Source organism: Mastigoproctus giganteus, chromosome 9, assembly GCF_048544385.1.
Source record: "Mastigoproctus giganteus isolate SK-2022 chromosome 9, ASM4854438v1, whole genome shotgun sequence".
Taxonomy (NCBI): Eukaryota; Metazoa; Arthropoda; class Arachnida; order Uropygi; family Thelyphonidae; genus Mastigoproctus; species Mastigoproctus giganteus.
Genome location: NC_143583.1, coordinates 209,074,944 through 209,095,508, shown reverse-complemented (window position 1 = coordinate 209,095,508; position 20,565 = coordinate 209,074,944). Strand labels below are relative to the sequence as shown.

Genomic DNA, 20,565 nt, shown 5'->3' with positions numbered 1-20,565 from the left:
TAATTTAGATGAACCCCATAAAGGGTGGTGGCCGTTGAAGTCCCCTAGCAGGCAGATAGGGGAGGGTAGCTGCAGTAAAAGTTCTTTAAGATCATTATAAGTGTAAGCATGGTTTGGTGGGAGATAAAGTGAGACTAGAGTTAATGCAGTTTGAGTAATCAGACGCACAGCGACAGCTTCGATTTGGGTTTGGAGAGTAATTTGTTTAGCTGGAATCCTTGTACTAATTAAAATTGCTACACCACCTCTAGCAGAATTGGATGTATTTCGATCGCGTCTATAGATCGAGTAGTTTTTGATGGAAATGGAAATTTGAGGAGTTAAATAGGTTTCTTGCAGGCAGAAACCAACTGGAGAGTAGCGATTAATTAAATAACGGATGTCATCAATGTTTCCACGAAAGCCTCTGCAATTCCATTGCAAGATATTAGACATTATTTGAATTTAGAGGAAGAAGCTGTACCTGACGTGGCTGTCTTATGGCGTTCTGGCTTTGGTTTTTCTCTTTTCGGAAAGGAAGGGCGACCAGTGTCCATCTCTTCTTCAGCAAATATTTCCAGGATTGGATCTTCCTGTTTGGATGGATACTCTGCCTCCATCGATTTGTCTTGGATACTCTTTTTCGAAGACGAACTATTACTATTTGTAGTGGCATTCACTGGCGGAGATTGAGATTTTGCTGGTATTGTGAGAGGCGTATTATTTGCTTGGTCTGAGTGCTTAACGGCACTGGACTGTTGCTGAGAGAGAACAGCCCGAGCCCAGTCAGAGATGGAAGTGTTTGAAGGTACGGTAACATCGGTTTGTGTGGCAATGGTTTGATATTTTTTTGTAATATTGGCATAGGTACGGTTAGGTATACTCGGTGCAATTAATTTTCTAGCCTCCTGATAACTAACTCTGTTTTCAACTTTATATTTCACAATTTTTTTCTCTGTTTTCCACCTCTCACATGTCTTAGAGTAGGCCGGATGGTTGCCTTTGCAGTTGGGACAGATCATTTCTTTCACCGAACAATCACTTTGAATGTGATCGGAGGATCCACAGTTGGGACAAACTGGGTTGCTTCTGCACGTTGTTTGAGAGTGGCCATACTTCTGGCATTTATAACATCTCAACGGATTGGGTATGAAAGGACGAGTGCGGCAAAGTAGATATCCAGCTTTTATTGATGTGGGTAGGCTTGGACTGTTGAATGTAAGAATGATATTTCTGGTAGGTGTGAGAATATTGTCTTTTTTTATCATAATTCTTTTTACAGCTATTACATTTTGTTCCTGAAGCTCTTCTTTAATTTCTTCCTCCGTCACATTCATCAGGTCCCAACTGGATATTACACCCTTTGATGTATTTAGGGTTGCATGTGGAGTTACTTTCACTGGAATACCAGCGAAAGTTATCTTTTTAAGTAATTTTTCAGAGTGTTTGCCATTTATAGTTTCAATAAGTAAGTCCCCTGATTGCAGTCTCTTAACCGTCTTGGGAGACCCTGCAATACTTTCCAGGTGTTTTTGGATTAAAAAAGGGGATAGCTTACTGAGAGGCTGGTCAGATAGCGAGTGCATGATTAAGAATGCAGGTAAGTCTGTCGCCGAGGGATTGGTTTTCAACTTCTTTGCTTGCGACGAATCATGGTCATTTTCTGTGTTTGGCCGACAGCTCGACGGCTCTAGAGTTGGAAACATACTTTGTTCCATGTTGGCTCCTCTTAGCCCCTGGCAGATGAACTTTTCTGCCAAGGTTACCGGCCCCGCCACGGGGAGGCAGGAGCAGTGCCTGGTGTGACCAAGCGAAAAGTAGTAAGTGGTTAGTAGTAAACTAGAAGAAATAACGAAAGGTGCCTTTCCTTTCTTGCTCTGTACAAGTGTTTTTGTAACAAGAGCTGTTTTTAAATGAATAGATTTATTAACGTGAAGAACTCAAAATAACTATAAATCACTTTTGAGAAATCGAAGTAATAGCACAGAGAAATCGCTCAGTCACAATCGCTTGGCACCCGGGGCCAGATTCACTTCTATGTCTGAAGATATGGTGCAATTTTATTTAATATATATCTCATTAGATAATGGACGACGTCCGATGTAATATTATTATGAGTTCGAATGTACTTTCTGCAGCTCATGATAATATCAGAGATGATGTATGAACTTCAAGGTGGTTTCTCGTTAATTGGATAACAGACCCAATACAGTTTTTTCTCTCTAAAGAATTACAGATATGAGATGGAATGAGGCTACAACAGAATCTTTGACGGGGATATTAAGACTTTTCAAAATCATTAAAACAAATTAACAATTTTTGGCGATGGGAAAATGACAGACCCATTGAACAACTGTGAATGCGTGTCCCGAACTTACAGCACGCGAGAAGAGGAAAAATGAAGTCCAACGTTATCGCGTGTAAAAAAGAGCGCCTCTGGGAATTACTGCGTGTACCGACAGTAGTGTTAAGGTACTGTTGCCAGAGCAACTTCAGCTACCTGCAGAGGGTGGGAGGGGGTTTTCAGGAACCAGCTTTTTCGGAAAAGCAGAACACTTAAAGATATCACAATTCACATAAAGGAAAATAATGCATAATTTAATATAAAGAATCGTACGGTGCAATAATCGATGCTGCCCTTAGATAATCTGGGTGTAGGCAATGTGTATTTAGTTAATAATTCAGAGGAATAGTTAAATGAGTCTTGTGAAGATCACAGATCATCGGAAGTAGTTTATAACTGATGCTGATTAGCCGATCACACTTCAGGAGAGAAAATTTCTGTTATTTAGAGGACACATCTCCCCCTCCCCCGAAATTTTTAAATTTCATACACGAATCTTTAATATTCACTAAACTACGAATATCAATGTTTGCACGTGCTCTGACGTTTCAATTTGTTCTGTTTTCTAATAATTTCAGGACTTCGTTGGTTCTGGTGGTGATGAACAAAACTGGAGAGGCATCGGAATTGCTCTTCTGGTAATTGCCGCTGTTTGTTCGCTGATAGTAGCTGCAGTAGTTCTTTTGACTCCTGGTAAGTAGCGTATAATAAAACGATCGATTGTGCTAATAGTTTTCACATGCAACTTTTCAGAGGAATATTTTCAGGCAACTGTAATGTTTCCCCTGTAAAAGTTGTTTCCTTGCAGAGCTACGATGCCAAGTGGTAAAGCATATCTCAGTAAATAAACTAATAAAAACTTATATTAATTTCGAAGTTAATTTAAGTATTTACAGAATTAAGGCAAATAACTGCAATTTAATTCTGAGAATCCCGAGATCTTTATAAAATATATTAACAATTCAAATTTGAGATCTGCAGTTATAAATTAAAATAAAAAAAATATTCTTTATATATATATATATATATATATATATATATATATATATATATAGTATGATGACAGAATTCAGTACGAAATACAGAAACTTCGCCAGCTGTTTTGTACGTATATCCTATGGTAGTTTTAACAAAAATTTGTCTATAACAGTTCACGTGGTTCAATTAATCTCACTTTGTATTGGTGTTAAATAGTTCCTAAAAACAACACTTAAAGTTTTAGACATTTAAATTACGTTTAGTTTTCAGTTTTTACCCAAATATAAAATCGAAATTTAATCTCAATTAAAAGTTTTAAGTAAAACGAGATCGGACAACTGTTTCTGACAAGCAAAAAAGTGTGGAGTTAATTAATACGCGAATTCTTCCTCCATTATTTCATACTTAGGTTTTGTGCTTAGCCATGTGAACAGCAATGATCGATTTTTGTCATCCAGCATTGTCGCAGCTAGAGAAATAAAACCTTAAAATGAAAAGAAAGAAATCCAGATTGCTAAGCAGCGCTCTCTTATAAACCGGTGAAATAAGTTAATTAGCAGTGGCTGGTATTCTAGAATCCTGTTATAATGCCTCCCACAAGAAACCATGATTCCTCGAGAATAAATCCTCAGAGAGAGACAGTAAATCACAGGGTAAGAATATCCCACGGAGTAATTTAATATCGTTGATTATCTCGGTGTAAAGTTTTATCAAAAGATCAGCTAACTCTAGATGGAATAAGATCAAGTTTAACACTTTAAATGAAAAACGTCTCACCAATTAAGGTTTGATGGGCAGCGAAGAAAAAAAAAAAAAGAATTCTTTTATCTTGTAGAAATGCCTCTAAACTAGAGGTCGGTAAAATACACCAGTAACCTTAGAAAGGCTTCGATCCCATCATTAAAAATATCCAACTCAGCAATAATGATATCAGTTAAGCTCTCAGTGAATTATTCTGATCCAGTAATTTACTTTCATTCGTTAATTTTCATCACTAATCCCTTCTCGAATTATTAATGACATGGATGGCTCCACTTCTACTCTGATTATAAATATTTGAAATCAATAACTATAGCGAAATTAATGTTAGTTTTAATCATTCAATTTGTATACTGCTTTTAGAAATAAAAGATTTGAGAATGTAGAAAGGGTACGGTGCATTTCAATTATCTTGTATAATTGTATTTGTTAAAGATCACTTCAAGAGGAATTCTTCCAGTCCAATGCTCTGAACCAAAAAGTAACCTTCTTCTAATCTCAAAAACTTAGGAGAAAGAAACAAAATAATATCTTACATTTGTTAGTACTTTTTTAAGTAAGAGTACTCGGTTGTAGTAAATAGTTTTTATCTGGTAAATTGTTCAAATTCAGCAGGTAACTGTAAAAAGTGTGGCAAATATGCATTTATTTCGACATAAATATGCGCTAAAGTGATACAATGAACGGGTTTGGTACAAGAAAGGGACAATTTAGAAGAATAAATTTTAGGATTATCACTTTTAAAAAACTACGTTCACTAATGTTATATTAGTAATTAATTAAAAGCCGATTTGGTTTATCCTTCTTGTAAAGATAAGATTCCGGATTTTTCTCAGAAGTCACGTTCCAGCCTCTGTTTAATTCTGCTCAGAAGAGTGATCTCCTTTACAGCTCAAATAGAATCTAATTATTAAACTAATCATCGTTCGAGCACACTCGATTCAGATTCTTCCTTACGAATCACGGTTATTTGGAGAGTATTTCCAGCAAATGAGAATGAGGAATTAAAGGAATCTATCTTCTTGAGATTTACTTCGATGATGGCAGTCATTGTCACTGGATGCAATTAGAAGTTACTGGCGTCGATGGCACAGCCGATCTCTCTCGGTCCAAGAAGGGGGGTAATTTACTCCGTGAATAAATATTACTTGTCCCCGATTTATCCCATTTCCTTGTCTACGGTTATTCCAGTTATTTTATTCGATGGACAAGATAGCAACACAACAAGGAGGGTGGCATGCTACCTCATTAAAGGTTCATGCAGTGAAATAAAGTCGCAGGTTCATAATTAGTGTCTACGAAATGAGCTTTCGCCGCATCACCAATTCCGTACTCGGCATACTTGGGCGAAAAAGACATGAATAGTAATTGCAGCGTTTCCATTATTAATGAAATGCAGACGTCAGGGGAGAGGAAAGAGATGTCCGCTTTCCACTACCTGAACCTCTACATTTGCAAGGAAGCGTTTTGTCACCGTTCTCTTAAAATCTGATCTGATTAATCCTTCTTCTTTAACAGAGAAGTTTAGCTAAAATCTCCATTGAACTTACGTGCATGTATACATATTTCTTGTTTCCTGGATGAAACAATTCGAGATGTCCTTAATGATATTACTGTTACATAGCCTTTCACGGATTCATGCGCTCATCACTAATATTTTCTGCCTGGTCTAGGTGGACTAGTTAGAGATTTACTCACAAGACTTTATAATTGCGTATGTAACGTTTTCGATAAACCACATATATCTACAACTATAAAAATCAATTTTTGTGGGGAGAGGAAATAACAGGATAATATCTTTCATCTGCAGTAAAAACCTGAATTCCATAATTAGGTTTTGATGATTTCCATGCGTTTCTTCTGCCCTAACTGGGATTATAAAATTGCCGCAAATTGTCAGCATTCTCACTGATTTTCACTGATATATAAAATTTACAATAGTCTATCATATCTATGAGGGGCGTTTGAAAACTTCGTGGCTTGAGTATGAAAGCATAGTGGTAGAGTGATGAAAATAAATTTTTGTATTTAATGTATAAAACTTCAAGCTCACCAAGTTTCAATAACGTCCTTTTTTCAATTCCAGGTCCTAAAGGGGATTCAAGGGGGATTCAAGTGTTGTTGTTGCTGACCCCAAGGTTCCCCCAATTAGCCGCTTTTGTACATCTTGCGAAGAGGCTTTCGCCATATCCGGTCATGTGTATGTAGTGTATTGTGTGTACGTTTTGTGTAGTGTTCTGTTGTAGTGTTGTATGACCGGCGCCTGGCATCTTAGCAGTTGGGAAGCGGCAACACCTAGTCACCAAGTCCCATCTCATCACTGCCACGTGGAGGCGTGCCAGGATCTGCTATCACTTGCTAGGAAAACCTGGGACTTTGTCCCAAGAGAGCCCCAATAGAAACAATAGGAAGGAGCGGGTTACAGAAGGAGAAGTTTGTGATTATGGGAAGAAAGGATAGCAAAGAGGGAGATCAGGCAGAGGGATCCGCCTTATAAGTTAAAAGACGTCAAAGCAAGAGTAAAGAAAAAAGAAGAAGAAGTGGAACTTGCTTCTCCATTCATAGGATAATTCCTATGGGAATCCCATTCTATTTCTTTAGGATCAACAGCAATAATTTAATCATCTCTGTCAAGAAGAAAAATCCAAAACTTATAGAGAAAATCATGCCCCATGGATACTTCCAATTCATAGGGCATTAAAGTTACTTACAGCAGTATACACCATATACAGGCAGTATAGTCTTGGACACTCTCAGTTCAGTCCAAGAAACAAAAATAAACACTGTCCAGTCAATACAATCAAGCAAAACATGTCATATAAATCCTATCACAATGGATATACAGTAAGTATTCTTCTATCACTATGAATTGTATCAGAGTAACAAACCAAAGTCAGTAAAATCGAATTCAACTGAGAGTCCCATCAGAAAAATATGTCCAGTAATTTGTATATCCTGCCACCCAAGCCGTTCTAACCGTACTGTCGAAATAGAAGTTCTGAAGTCAGTCAAGTCCCATTCAGGTGAAAGTCCAGTAAAGCAAAACTTATCCAAAATTTAAGTGTCTTGGCACAATAGAAATAGTCCAGTCACAAAAGAAATATCTCACAATAGAAAATCTCAAAAAAAAAAAAAACTTCATGGTTTAGCCAGAGATCAAAGACCTAAATTCTTTTCTTCTCTTGAATGCACGGGTCGCAAATATATTTAATGCATTAAAAACCGGTTGAGACTGAACGAAATCTGATTTGTTATCCCATGCTAAAACATCTGTAGTGCGTTGTAGTTCTAGTCTATAGTCATGATAAAAATAACAATCAAAAAGTATGTGATCAACAGTTTCGTCACAACCACAAAGCGTAGCGTAGTTGGATCAAGGTCCAATTTGAAAAGCTTACTATTGATGCTCCCATGACCCATTACACTTCCTAGGTCTGAAGCCGACCAGTCGCTTTGCAAATTTATCGAAAAAAATAAGAGTCTCCTTTTCTCAGCTGCCACGGGAACAGTTAAATCAAGACGAACGTCATCCAATGCAACTGGAATATTCTTCTTTAGATGGTCCTTGAAGAATCGACATTAAATCTCACATTGTATAGGAAGTTTCCCGAGCAGAACCTGTAAGGTCAAAGTAGATGTGGTCCTACAAGCCCGGGACATCATCAGGAGGGTAGCCCCTCTGTGCCTGTAACAATTGCTTTATCACAGCCGATTTATTGGCTCTATATCCCAAGCACCTGCGCCATATACTACAATGAGCAAAAAGATGCAGTTGAATACAATATTAACGTATGTCCTTTCAATCCCCCATTCTTGCCTCTTAAACTGTCTCAACTTGCTTAGAAACGTCTTATATTTTCCCTTAATGTATCTAACATGATGCAAGAAGCTAAGAGAGTCATCTAGATAAATACCAAAATATTTGGCCGGAGATGTATATTTAATAGACTGTTCTCTGTATTTTATTAATGGAGGACGATCTCCATCCAATTTACCTTTTAACAGCATATGCGGCGTTTTACACGTTGACTTGAAGTTTGTCGATCCGCGACTAGTTGGAAAGCTCCTGTAATGCTACGTCCTCAGCTTCCTCCAAGCTCTTCCTAGAATCTCCACGGACTCCATAGAATCGTCTGCGTATGATCATGTCAGTGGCATAGAATCTCCTAATCAGCCAAGAATCGAAAACCAAATTCCAACAAGAGGGGCCAAGAATTGACCCCTGTAGACACCCTCTGGTTACGTGTCTTGAAACTTCCTGAGTACTGGACCTGACAGTGATGGAACGTTCAGAAAAATAACTAGTGACAATATTATACATCGGTGTAGATACTTGGTCCTCCTGGAACCTCTCCAAAACCCTTTTCCACCATAGGGTTAATGCCCTTTGAAGTCCACAAAGAGGTCAAGTAAAATTTGGCGCTGGTCTCCACCTGTATAGTAAGAAGTCGGGCTATGGCATCCTCAATCCATCCTCTTCTGGTAAAGCCATATTGATCCTGGGAAGACAATCCTTTAGCAGGGTAAATAGTAATAAGACGACTGACTATTACTTTCTCAATCGCGTTACCCATTACCGGGAAAAGGGCAATGGGTCGATAGGAAGACGGTTCATCTTCCGGTTTCTTCGAGTTTTTAAGGAGAATTTTAAGAACAGCTGTTTACCACACTTTTGGAAACACACCATAATGAAGGCACGAATTTAACAAGATAAGTATAGAGGTAGGAACAATTCTCCACATTCTTTACAGCTCCTGAAGTCAATACAGTTGTGTGAATGAGGAAAGATGGACAAAATCAGTCACTTTACAGTCATCCAATATTTGGAAAACCAGCGACCAACGCCAAGGAAAATTAATGAGGATATGGTTACAACATTGGGGAAGGAAGCCCTGTCCTATTCCATGTTTAAGAAGTGTGCAGCACAATTTAAGATACTGCCCGCTTTGTAGAAGACGTGCAATGTCCTTCATCCCAGAAGTTAGTTGATGGTGTGCATGATCTGATGTGTCATCGAAGAGTGACAGTTCAGCACATGGCCTCCCTCTTAAGTATCTCATTTTAACGTGTGTACTGCATAATAACAGAGGTTCTTGCCATGAAAAAGGTGTCACCATGATGGGTCCCAAAGTTGTTGACAGCAGATCAGAAACGCACAAGGGTTGTCAATCAAGTGAACATTGCATCGTTTTAAAGCAGATACAGCAAATTTCCTTGCAAGTTTTCTGACCATAGATGATACATAAGTCCATAACTTCAGCGAGAGACAAAGGAACAATCCAAACGGTGTAAACACAGCTCCTTTCTACTTCAAAGAAAGCCAAGCCGATTCCTACTGTTGGCCAGGTGATAGCATTTTTTTTTTTTTTTTTTTTCGGATGCCGATAGAGTTGCTAATGGATTACTTTAGAAAGGCCAGACAGTTATAGGGACATGTTACATAGACCTCGTGAGTCAGTTGTGCGAAAACATCAAAGACAAATGCCGTGGAAAGCTTATCAAAGTAGTCGTGTTCCAGAACAACACGCCTGCTCATAAGTCTGTCATTGCAATGGCTGCGCTGTACCTGCATGAGTGCGACTTTAAAATCTTCGCCTATCCCCCATATTCATCAGATTAAGCGCTATCGGACTTTCATCTATTTCCTAATTTGAAAAAAAATTCCTGGCTAGCATCCATTTTCCCACCAACAGTGGTGTCATTGCTACTGTGGCTGCATTCCTGGAGGTCTAAGAGAGAAAACTTTATTCACAGCTGGAATCAACGCATTGCAGCATCGGTGGCAAAATATATGGAATCCAAACGGATTCCATGATTATCTGCTGGAAAATTATGTTGAAAAGTAACATATTATTAAAGCCCTGAAATAAATCCTTCACACTCAGGCCACGAAATTTTCAAACGACTCTCGTAGAATGGATTGGGTTAAAATGAAGGTGTAGTTAGCTCTTGGTAAATGCATACTAGGTTAGTTAAGTGCATTCAATTTTTAACTATTAGCTATATTTAATGCACGAGGTTGAAGCACACAAAACAAAATCGGCATTACATAAAATGTGCTACAACAAATACAATTTAAAACCATCAAAGGGATATCTTTCCCTCCTCATACTATCGGCATAAAAAAACAATTCAATCGTTATTTGTGAATAAATCTTCAATATTTATTCTTTGACCGAACTGAAATATTGTTATTTAAATTTTCCCATCACATTTCTAGCTGAATCTGGTCCCAGAGTAAAAAATCCCAGACTGAATGCGGAAGAGGTCATTTCAGGGATGTTTAATCCACGCAAATTCAACGGTACCTGGATATCAGGTAGGTGCAAAAAACGTTATCCTCTTCGGAATTAGAATTAACACATTTCCTTGTTCCATTTTAGCTTAGACATAATGAGAAACGTGTCCCCTTCTCTTCCACGTGAACCTTTAGAATTCCTGTCTTGATTATCTGCTGGAATATTTTGTAATACAAATTATTAAATGAATAATTATTCGCTTCTGTTATTTCGTTCTGAGAGTTTATTACCTCTCTTAGTTTGTGTAAAATCGCTGGAATTAACTCGGTCTCAAGTGGGTGCAGATTCATTTTTGACATTTACTCTAAGTGGGCGAGCAGTTTCGCAAACTACGCTGAATACCAGCACAGCGCAGAAATGGGAGAACGCATAGCAAGACGTGGATCGATAAAAGTGTCTCAGAACACAATCCGACATTGTCTAAAAACAGAAACTTGTGCAAACAGCATTCCACGAATCATGTGCACTAATATCCGAGGCATTTCACCTGTTTTCAATCAAGGCTGTGCACGTGTAAACAAATGCACTCGCGTGGGCAGAACTCTGAGCTAAAAAAGACAAATGGTGCTGAGATTCTAATCCCTTGAATTACTGGCGAATATAACTAAATAGTAATCTTTTGAGTATTAGGCATAATAATTATTTTACGCTGGTAAAAATGTAGTGGAGATATTAAAAGCTCTTTCAGTAGTCGAGAGACTATTCACCTACTTTTATCTCTTTATTTTTATTATTCCAGAAAATGAAATCCTTTATCAAGATTCGGATGGCGCTCTTATCATTTACAACGTGGAAAATAATCTCAGGAGAACCGTCATGTCTAATATCACATACGTGAGTAATGTTCAATATATAATATCTATTTTGTTTTGCAATATCTTAATTAAAATTCGCAATACCAATAAGATCTTTATATTAAAAAGGAATAATCACCGAATCCAATCTGTTTTGATTGAACCAATGGATGATAACATATTAAGTAATATTCCTTTTTTATTTATAGACCTATGAAGTCTTAATTAAAATAATTGTAGTCAAATATTATCTAGAATTCATTAGAAATTTTGATTATTAGTTTATAACAACCTGTTTTCATTTCCTGTGCCTCAGAGGCAATACAGTGTCCAGGATTACAGCATATCAGCTGACAGAAGGTATCTGCTCATAGCTACTGATGCCACAAAAGTAAGTATTTGGTTATTAATTAAATTCAATTAAATTAATTTAATTTTAAGATCACTCACTGTACTATTTTTAAAATAATTTTAATTATTTATAATAAAATGTCCCTAAATGAGCGACACGTTGAATTAAAATTGGTTTTATAAACATTCAAAAGTAGCTTTCATTATACAGGTTCAGGAACAAACAACTGTCCATTTAAAAAAAAAAAAAAAGGAAATGACTTTTGCCCTCGTCCATGTTTGAAAATGATGCATCTTAAATGGTCACCATCATTGACAACACAGTTCTCTACTTGTACGCTCACACCATCCATTGCTCTGTGCAATGTTTCTGGTGGTATTCTTCCAGTTTCATCCCGAATGTTTTGGGTCAGTTGCTCAAGTATCCGTGGATGGTTATCATAGACTTGGGTTTTAAGAAACCCTATAAAAAGAAATCGCAAACATAAGTCTGGTAATCGTGATAGGCGATTTATTTTACCAAAATGAGACAAAGTCATCTGGAAACATGTCCTTTAAAGTGTCCATGAAAGGTCTTTCGGTATGTACGGAGCACTGTCCTGTTGAAACCAGAATTTCCTAAGTTGATTCCATTTTGGTGAAGATCTTCTCTATATGTATGGGCTATGACAGCTGAACCATTAGTATTTTCATAAAATATTTGACTTTGAAGTGGCTGTTCACGAAGGTGATCTGGACCTTGATTTTCTGCTGCCCATCTAAAATTCTGTTTACTTATATAACCATTCAAATGAAAGCGAGCCTTCTCATTCTTGATTAAACGGTCATGTCTGGATCGTCGTTCATCTTCTCTAGTTACAGGACAGAAATGCTGGATACAAATCTCAATGTCCCCCCCGCAACTTCTAAAGAAATGGCGCCCCTCTTCAATTCAGCGAGAATCTCTGAAACACGCTCGCATTTCAAATAAAGAGAAACGTTCTTCTCCTTAGGAAGGAGATCCATCTCATGCTTCGCAATATCAGATGGAAGTATCTTCGAAGCTCTTCCTTTGTTCTAGTTACTTACAGAAATAAGGCTTTTGCCACTTGACGTAGATTAATATTTTAAAATAAAATTTCTATAAGTAATAAAATAATTTGGACAATAACTAACCCAATTTAAAAGTACTCCTAAACTAATCCAACACTAACTAAATATTATTTTCGTTTTCAGTTATGGAAACATTCCTTTCGAGCGAAATACAGAATTTTTAACATTAGTAACGAGTAAGTATTTTGTGCATCATTTATTCGATGTCTTTGTCTTTAATCATAAGAATTATATCTTTATGGTAAGGTAATTTTCTGATATGTTTATATTCAGGTATGTGTTTCCTCTCCTATCGGATTCACATTTCGATGAACTACAGTACGCAATGTGGGGTCCAAGTGGTGCTCAGCTGGTAAGCTTCGAGTTCTTTTCAGTATTATAGTGATAGACGCCATATTGAATTTATTTCACTATTGGATTATAGTCGCCATATTGAATTTCATTATTGCAATGTCCTTTATAGATTCCACATCTGAAACATGATGGTGGAAACATGAAATTGCTTTGCGTTGCGTTTTGTTTTTAACAGAAAAAAGTTATAGTTTTAATATTTAACTAATTTTGAATTACTGCATACTTTCTATGTGTTTAATTTTAATATTTCGAAAAGAAACTCGAATTATTTTTAAGAAGGGTGGTGCACTCTTTGTAATAGACTGAGTACAATTAATTCAGGAGAATCGCTAACCAAACCTCATCTTCTCTTTGCTTAGGTGTATGTTTTTAAAAACAACCTGTATTATATCCCTCAAGTTAGTGCAACATCAGATCCTGTGCCCCTTACATCCTCAGGGGTTGAAGGCATCGTTTTCAATGGAGTTCCAGACTGGCTTTACGAAGGTATAAACTACTATTTCTTCCTTTCTAACGGATACGTAAACGAACATAAACAATTAATTACTTTACATAATTTGCTTGTTTATATGTAAAACGCAGATAAACAACTAGCACGAGACCTTTTGTAAGTCGCTTATTGATGACTGCGACAGGAGTGTTAAAAGCAGAGTTCTCTTGTGCCATTCAATTTTATATTCGCGAATTCACAAATATGGCTCATGCAATACAAAATTAATTCGCTTCACATTTCAGAAGAGATTCTTGATAAAAACAACGCCATCTGGTGGTCATCAGACGGAACTAAACTATGTTTTATGATGTTCAACGATTCGGAAGTGGAGTCGGTTTACATGCTGCGCTATGGAATGCTAGCAGATATCAGCAATCAGTATCCTCTGGTAGAAGAACAGAAATATCCTAAGGTAAGATAGAATGGGGTAAGATAAGGCGTAAAATGCGCTTCAGGATTAGTTATATGAAGAATATTTGAAGACAATTTGTAGGAAGTTAAGTCTTGATAATTTCGGGTGAAATCTTTAGCTAGTGATGAAAAACTTCAATTATTTTAGAATTAGATTAAAATTTTGAAACATGGAAGTTTAAATTAACTTAAACTGTTATAATTTTTAGTTAACTGATACTTTGTAGGATTAGTTATAGTTTTAACTAATATATTGTAGGATTAGTTTAGGTTTAATAATATTAAGTTTGAGCAGTTGTTAATTCAAGAAATTATAGTATAGCAAACGGCGTTAATTTTTTTATATTATTTCATTGTTTATTATATTTTTATTTCAAGTCTGGCACAACCAACCCATCAGTGAGTTTATGGACTCTGGACCTTACAAATAAAATACCCGTTCCACAGCTTGTTCAACCTCCAAGGACCTATCAAGACTTGTAAGTATAACAGAGTTCAAAATTCATTTGTTCCGTTCTTTCCTGTCGATAAAAAATAATAATTATCATCTTTACTGTACAAATTTCCTCTCAAAATTGCCGGGGTTCACAGGGGATGGTATATAAAAGTAAAATTATGTTATATTAAGAAGTTACACACACACTTCCCAAAAATAGGAACCTTTTTTTCAGCATTGAATCCAGCCGCCTTTGTTTTTAATAACAGCAAGTTTGTTGCGCGGCATGGATTCTATAGGGGGTTTAAGTCCAATTGTAACCATTCTTCCAGCAAAATATCTCGCAGCTGCGACTAATTTAAAGGAAGAGGACCTCGTTGCCCAATAGCTGCCAGCTTTCCCACACACATTCTCAATAGGATTGAGCTCATATGAATGTGGCGGCTAGGGTAGATGGTGGTAATCAATGTCTTGTTTTCAGAATCGTTTTTGCATTTTCATCCATAAAGTGGCTATCATCTTCGGGATAAAAGTGGAACATTGCAGGGTGTAGTAGATCTGGCAACATTCAGGTATTCCCTGGATAACATTCGACTTTCTAGTGGTATCAACGAGTCAAGTCCTTGCCAATAAAATAATCCCTACTATGATATCACCTCCAGAAGCTTGGATTGTGTTAACACTGCAAGCAGGGTGCAGCGCTTCGTGGGGTTCTCGCCACACTCTCTACCTACCATCAGCGCAAAACAAGTGCATAGTGTTTCGTCTGATCAAATTACTTTCTTTCATTGTTCCACTGTCTAATCACGACATTCTCGGCACCACTAAAAGCGGATTTTTCTGTATTTCTCTGAAACAAGCGGCTTCCTAATCAGCAAGCGACTACCAATACCAAAGTTTTCAATTCCTTGCGCATGGTACGGGTTGAAATAGGGCGGTTCTGGGCTTGGTTGAATTATGATGTTATTTGCTGCACTGGATGCCCTATTTTTCCTTACAGTCTTCCTTAGAGTATGACGGCTTAGTTCTTGAAGTATTATTTTTCTGCCACTTTCACGCCTTTGAGAACGTGGAAGAACCGCTGCTTTCTACTCATTAAAAACCTTTGAGATCGATGCTTTTTACAAACCTGTTATATCTTTCGTTTCATGAATTGTGGTTTCTGCTAAATGTGCACTTCCGATAAGCCTTTTTCAAAGTCTAATAGATCACTCGTTTTTCTCATTCTGTCTTCAGATTATTACAGTCGAGCAGCTATGGAGTCTTTATACTCAACGTGGTAACACGTCATCATCCGCGTCACAAATTTCTTTGCATTTAATTCCGTCTCTGACTGTCTTAATACAAAGATTCATATGTTTTTAGCCAGTGTATGTACACCTTGGCGCATAAGCTGCACTGGCTACAGAGCGCTTGTCCGTGGAAATGTGTTAGGAAATAATTCAGAATTGAAGGCATTTCAGTTTCATTTTAGAAACCTATTCAGAATCGATGATATATTCTTTTTCAGAAAGCAGAAAATTTCATTAATGTCTGCCTCATCGCTGATACGAATATAGATAAGAATATGCTTGACTGTTAGATGTGCTGAACGCTGATGGAGATCATCACCCGTGAGTAGATGGGGTGGGTCAGATGAGTATGTCCTATTCTTGCCCGTGCACGTACGACCGTTTCCCATCTCACTTTCTGAATGCTAGAGTGCCAAAATTTTGGGTCTTTTTTCAACCGAAAAAGTTGCACACCCAAACCAACTTTGTACTGGTTTGGGTGTGCAACAGCTCTTTGCAAGGTATGATGCTTGTATGACGACATTATAGCCAAAAAGCCAGTCAAGAAAAAAGAGAGAAGGAGAGATTATATCTAGAAGTTGGTTCCTTGTAATTCACAGGGCAAAATTACCATGCAGGATTTTCTATCCCTATTTTTTTGGCTCTCATGAATATGAACAGCCTTCAATCGATCGATTTCACAATGGACAGCATATGAGTCAGTGGAAATCTCTGAAAGATGTTCAATTGGTGAGGGTGATTCCAATCACTTAGGTTGGTCGATTCTTTAGAAGAATTATTTCAGATTTTTGCTTCTCGAATAACGGTTGCATTTCTTTCGTGAAAATAGGACGCTTTTTTAAACTAAGGACTGCAGAGACATGAGGAATTTGATTCTGTAGCCACTGCAGTTCTCTTGTTTGGAGGAGAGCGGTTAAGTGTGTGCGACACTCACCTCAGTAGGTAGAATTCAGCGGACTTTTCACTTTTTCTTTACCATGGTTTAATAAAATTTAGGTTGTTGTTAAAAGAGGTTTTAGTACAACAACAACGCTCCGTGTATACTGTCTATAAATTGTGTGTTCTGTAGTAGATTTTTGTTGGAAAAAATCACGCTACCATCGCCTGAGACCGACTAACTCAGCCACGTGGTGAAAAAGTACCATAAAAGCTCCTCACGTCATCGACGGGATTCGAACTCAGGTCTTTTCCACCCCGTGTGGGGAGGACGGCGATTCTACTAAATTTTGTCCACGAGGACAAAATTCATGTGTTGATGTTAGTCTGCATTTTTAGTATGGAGATCAGCTGCAGACCAGAGCATCTGGCAGAAATTTGAGAGCAGATTTTCGATATGGTTTAATTCCGATGTCCATCTGCGCAACACCGTCCTGATGTGAGGTAGACACAGGGTGTGAGGCAGATAGTTTTTGATGTCGAAATAGTCACATTCCAGCTACTGATGAAGTTGGTTGCCAGTTCCATAGTTTTGCCATAGTTTTGCAGTATATTCCATGAGATGGAGGGCAGAAGCTTTAAACTACGTGAAGGATTGAGGAATTTTTGGAAATATGGCAGTTTCATCATGGTTCTTTTTTTGATATGAAAGTCACATGGTTTCAAGTAGATGCAAATGTCAATTGGGATGTGACAAGACTGAAAGAATCCTCATTTCTCTGAGGTTTATTTGCAAAATAACTCACACTGAAACTTATAAGGTTCAGTGAGTTAATTTGCAAGTGAACGCAGTGGCACAACAAGAAATCGAAGTAGGTTCAGAAGTGTGTCTTTTGTATATATTTCTTAGAAAATAAAATACAAATATATTCTAAAGAAGGAAGACTTTGTCTTGAAATTTTCTTAATTTCAAGACAATAAATAACATTGTTGTTGGATTTTTAGATGCATCAACGACTGAGACCATACTGTCCTTTATGTATTAGGTCTGTAGAGGTGTGTTCAAGGGTCCAACGTGCATGTTGTGTGGATTGAAAAATCCTATTAATTCACAGTGGAAAACATGTACTCCCTCCAACTGAGATCACCTAACTACAGTCCGATTGAAGTGCTCTTTAGAAATTCTTCTATTTATCAATGAGATCTGAACCCAAACCATTTCAAACGAGTAAAAAAGTGGAGAGACCATCGTAATATCACGGAGGATTCACAGTAAATATTATACCTTCTAAATATTCTATTCAAGGATTGTATTAAACGCATGTTCTTCTCGGGAAAAACGCGTCATGCACTAGTAAACGCATACAGAAAACATATCCTCAAATACCACAATAAAACTGCCTCCTTCTTCTGCGACCCATCACGATATTTTCCAAATCCATATTCGATGGATTTAGAAAATATCGTGATGGGTCGCAGAAGAAGGAGGCACATCATCTGCTTCTTATTGTCGTCGTTATCTGGGCACACATACACCCTTTGATCAATGGATTGCCGGTAAATGGATAACAACATCTTATTCCACTTACATACCATGGGAATATACAGTATCTGTGTTGGAGACGTGTTAATCTATAATGAACAAACTATATAATCCATTAAGTCCCTATCGGACTTAACTTTAGATCACGTTTTGATTAAATAAAGAAATTCGTGTGGTAATTTCATTAGTTAATTACCGTATTTTCCCGACTATAAAACGCACTTTTCTTCTGGAAAATGTTGTCCAAAATTCCCTTGTGCTTTATCGTCCAATGACATATTAGGCGCATTCAGCGAAAAAATAAAAAAATTTCTTAGATCAGACTCTCGTTCTTACCTAGAATATGCGAGTGCAGATTTATGCATGCTTTGTAGGAACTCACTTTATTTCCAAGAAAAGATCAACGAAACCCTGCTTCTTCTAAAAATCCGAAATCTTTTAAGAAAAATAGAATCAGCAATATTTCCTTGACGGTCATAAGATGACGCCCTTATTGAAGAAAGTGAAAGATCATAGCATCGGTGCGAGAGTAACAAAATTTTGTTTATTTTATGCTGGATGAATTCGTTTTATACTGGTATTTTGTTAAGTAAGCGCTTGAATTTTTTGCTTCTGCTTTAGGCAATGAAATATTTTTTTTTACCAAAATATATCTTCTAAATTCTAGGTTCGTCTTATATTCCGGAAAATACGGTAATTGAATTTCGCCATTTGGAGACTTCTCCAAGGGTTCTAAATTTATCTAATTTGGGTAAATTTTGTGTTGATTGAAAAAAGGTATTACATGGATTTTTCCGAACGGAAATTCGGTTTTACATCTAACAAACCGACCATAAATCAAGCAATTTACAAACAGCACAGCGAGGTCTGCTCTACACCTTTAGTTTGATAAGAAATAAAAACAGCGAAAAGTCTGTCCATTCTTAAATAACACGAAGAAAGTTAGCTGATACCAATTAAAACTATTTGCCAACCTCATCGAATTACCGAGGATTAATTAAAAAAAAAAAAACACTGACTTTTCTTTTTCTCTTTCTAGAGAGTATTATATTACTTCCGTTAGTTGGATAGACAGCCACTCCCTTTGTGTGACATGGGTACGAAGAATGCAGAATTCATCGATCGTCAGCATATGTCGGGCTTCTAGCAACTGGATGTGTGAAAAGGTAAAGTTAAACAGACGAGAGAGAGAGAGAGAGAGAGAGAGAGAGAGAGAGAGAGAGAGAGAGAGAGAGAGAGAGAGAGAGAGAGAGAGAGAGAGCGCATTTCGTTTTTATGATTAGCGTGCCAAATGCTTAAAACTTTTCTCTCCAATGAAAATACGAATATCGTGTTAATAGAAAAGATTGGTATTCTGTTGCTATTCTTTCTTATTGCCTTAATGGAATCCAATTATTTATTAATTTCGTTCGTAAGACATCGAAAGATGCCAAAGTTATGAACAATTATCCACATCATCTGATTCAAAAGTAATTTAAAAAGTAATGGAAAAGAGAATTATTTATAGTTAAAATTTATGATCATTAATAACCAATTTTACTTCATTATTAAATATCAAGTAACAATACATAATATGCTAACTGTGTTCACCGTATCTGTACGTCCGTCTGCATGTAACAACTCCAATTCTAGTGGACGGAGTTTCAAAAATTTATTTTGATATTTGGGTCTTTTGGAAAGATTTGTCGAACTATTTCAAAGTGTCCACCACTCTACCTTGTTTTATTTTTCTTTTCATATCATAATATTTGCATTTCAAAATGAAACAGCACTAATATTAAAGCTAAAAAAAAACAACCGAAGCTTGAAAGTTTAGAGAAATTTGCTGAACTAGGTTAGATTATCGCACGAAAGGCGAAGTATCCAGACTTTGAAAAGGTACTCTTAGAATGGTTAATGATCGTGCGTGCAAAAAATATCAATGAAAATCTTTTAACAACTAAGTGCGCAAACGATTCTTCAAGTATTCCGATAGATGGTTCAAGAAAATTTAAGACTCATCTTCAAGTTTCGACAGAATGAATAGAGAATCGTTTAAGAAATGTTCTGTTGACATCCGACCACAGCGATATTTTCAAAGCTGACCATACTGGACTCTTGTTTTTAAGATGCTACCTGATAAAACGGTTACATTTAAATGTAGGAAATGCAATGGAGGAAAAAGGCAAAACACTGGATTACTATTCTCCTAGCTGAGAACACGTCTGGCACAGAGAAACTCCCTTTGTTAAGCACCGAAAAAGTCCAGAAGCCCCGATGTCTTAAAGGTTAGGAGACACTGCCGACTACGTATGGAGCAACCACAAGGCTTGGATGTCATCAAAAATATGTGAAGAATGGATCACAGACTTAGATCGCCAAGAATTCTTTCTTATGCCAAGAAACACAGGCGAAAGAATTTCACAGAATTGTTTTTGAAAAACAGAAAGAGCCTGCTTCCTTTCTTCAATTTGTATTGGATCTATAAACAAGATTTCAAGGAAATTCATCTATTGGAAGTTACATTGGAAACTGTAAAAACTGATAATCTGCGTTATTGTAACTCCTTTTGGGAAAAAAATCGA

General features: G+C 37.0%; 1 protein-coding gene across 2 annotated transcripts in view; it reads left to right on the top strand.

Moving 5' to 3' along the window:
* Positions 1-20,565, top strand: part of LOC150081086 (inactive dipeptidyl peptidase 10-like) — a 68,821-nt gene that overhangs the window by 27,796 nt on the left and 20,460 nt on the right. Inside the window, exons 2-11 of one of the 2 annotated variants that reach the window (XM_090382016.1) lie at positions 2,902-3,016; positions 10,281-10,379; positions 11,099-11,193; positions 11,470-11,544; positions 12,720-12,772; positions 12,870-12,948; positions 13,310-13,436; positions 13,686-13,855; positions 14,233-14,333; positions 19,041-19,167. In XM_090382016.1, the coding sequence (XP_090238142.1) occupies positions 2,902-3,016; positions 10,281-10,379; positions 11,099-11,193; positions 11,470-11,544; positions 12,720-12,772; positions 12,870-12,948; positions 13,310-13,436; positions 13,686-13,855; positions 14,233-14,333; positions 19,041-19,167 (1,041 nt within the window). The remainder of the gene's footprint in view (positions 1-2,901; positions 3,017-10,280; positions 10,380-11,098; positions 11,194-11,469; positions 11,545-12,719; positions 12,773-12,869; positions 12,949-13,309; positions 13,437-13,685; positions 13,856-14,232; positions 14,334-19,040; positions 19,168-20,565) is intronic. The other variant, XM_090382017.1, reaches the window with a different exon arrangement.